At 52.8% G+C, this 1,339-nt stretch overlaps 2 protein-coding genes across 2 annotated transcripts in view; both read left to right on the top strand.

Annotated features, from left to right (window-relative positions):
- Nucleotides 1-142: 142 nt before the first annotated feature.
- Nucleotides 143-547, top strand: PHALS_09521 (polyprotein; the record flags this gene model as incomplete). The annotated part of the gene is made up of 1 exon (XM_024723748.1): nucleotides 143-547. The coding sequence occupies one exon, from the start codon at nucleotides 143-145 to the stop codon at nucleotides 545-547; it is 405 nt and encodes a 134-aa protein (XP_024571768.1).
- A 692-nt stretch (nucleotides 548-1,239) lies between these two features.
- The window catches only part of PHALS_09520 (uncharacterized protein), a gene marked incomplete at both ends in the record, with an annotated part of 310 nt that continues 210 nt past the window's right edge, over nucleotides 1,240-1,339 (top strand). The window contains one exon of the mRNA XM_024723737.1: nucleotides 1,240-1,260. Within this exon, the coding sequence (XP_024571767.1) occupies nucleotides 1,240-1,260 (21 nt within the window). The remainder of the gene's footprint in view (nucleotides 1,261-1,339) is intronic.

Here is a 1,339-nt window from a genome sequence, read left to right as displayed (position 1 = left end):
GGCGTTGGCGCGCAAGAACCTCCTCGGCCATGTGCAAGTCAAGTCGGAGAACGCGATGTTGCCACGCTCGGCGGAGTGGGAAGTTTCCGACATGAAGGCCCTGGGCATTCTGGTTCAGTTGCTCAGCCCCAGGTACCAAACAATGCTGAGAGAGTCGAGATCAGCCCGTAAAGCTTGGGAGACGCTACGGACATTCTTCGTCCAGAAGAATCTACATAACCGCGTACAGCTGCGCAACCAGCTACATGATTTCGAGATGGCCCCCGATGAGAATTTGATGGACCATTTGATGCGTTTCGAGGACCTCTTCTTGAGGCTGACTGGTGTGGGCCAGACAGTGACAGACGACGAGAAACTAGTTATTCTGTTGGGGAGTTTGCCTGCAGAATATGACGGGATGATTAGAATCATCGAGGCCCACGGGTCTGTGACGTTGCTGGATGCGAAGGAGATGCTACGACGCGAGTATGAAACTGTGAAGAAACGAGAGAAACAAGAAAAAGCGTTTGAAGCGGTTGCGCAGGACGCGCAAGGATCGCAGTCGTAATGGCTTGGAGTATCGCGGTGGTGCTCGAGACCAAGGGGGTCGTGGACACCGCGGCAGGGAACGTGGTCAGAGGTGTAGCCAGCAGCGTATTCATCAACGGAGTAACACGTTCTTCAGCGGGCTTTGCTTCGAGTGCAACAAGGTTGGTCATAAGCGTGTTGACTGCCCTCAACAACGCAACGAATTTGGTGATGACTCCGGAGAAGTCGTATTTTCGGTCAATAATAGCAAACGTGCATCCGGTTGGCTGCTGGATAGTGGCGCCATCTCGCACATGAGATTTGCACGAGATGAGTTCTGTGAAAATCGGCAGTTAGACGTCCCAATGGCGGTAACAGTGGCGAACGGGCAACAACTGCAAGTATGTGGGGTTGGCTCGGTGCGTTTTGTAATGGAGAACTTCCAAACTGTCAGATTCACGGATATATTGTACGTTCCACAACTGGACAGGAAGATTTCTCTATTGCAGCACTGGTCGCAAAAGGTTCTGAGGTTTTATTCAAGAAGTATCACTGTGATATTCGCCTCGGGAGGAGATTGGTAGCGCGGGTACGAGAGGGAAGCTATTTCCGTGGCCCGCACTGTGCGTCGCTGGAGACACGTCACAAGGAGTTGAAGTGGCTGCAGCATATGTGGGCTCGGCGGACGCGCAACTGTGGCACGCCCGGCTTGGTCTTATTTCAGCAGCAAATATGACGAGTGTGGTGCGTGCGGTAAGTGGAGTGCCTGTTGTGAATAATGCAGCGGGAGCGAGAACGATTTATGCGAGGGATGTGCTATGGGGAAGCTTTA

The sequence above is a fragment of the Plasmopara halstedii genome (assembly GCF_900000015.1).
Source record: "Plasmopara halstedii genome assembly, contig: Scaffold_42, whole genome shotgun sequence".
Lineage (NCBI taxonomy): Eukaryota > Oomycota > Peronosporomycetes > Peronosporales > Peronosporaceae > Plasmopara > Plasmopara halstedii.
Note: the sequence above shows the minus strand (reverse complement) of the source record. Positions and strands in the feature narration are given on the sequence as shown.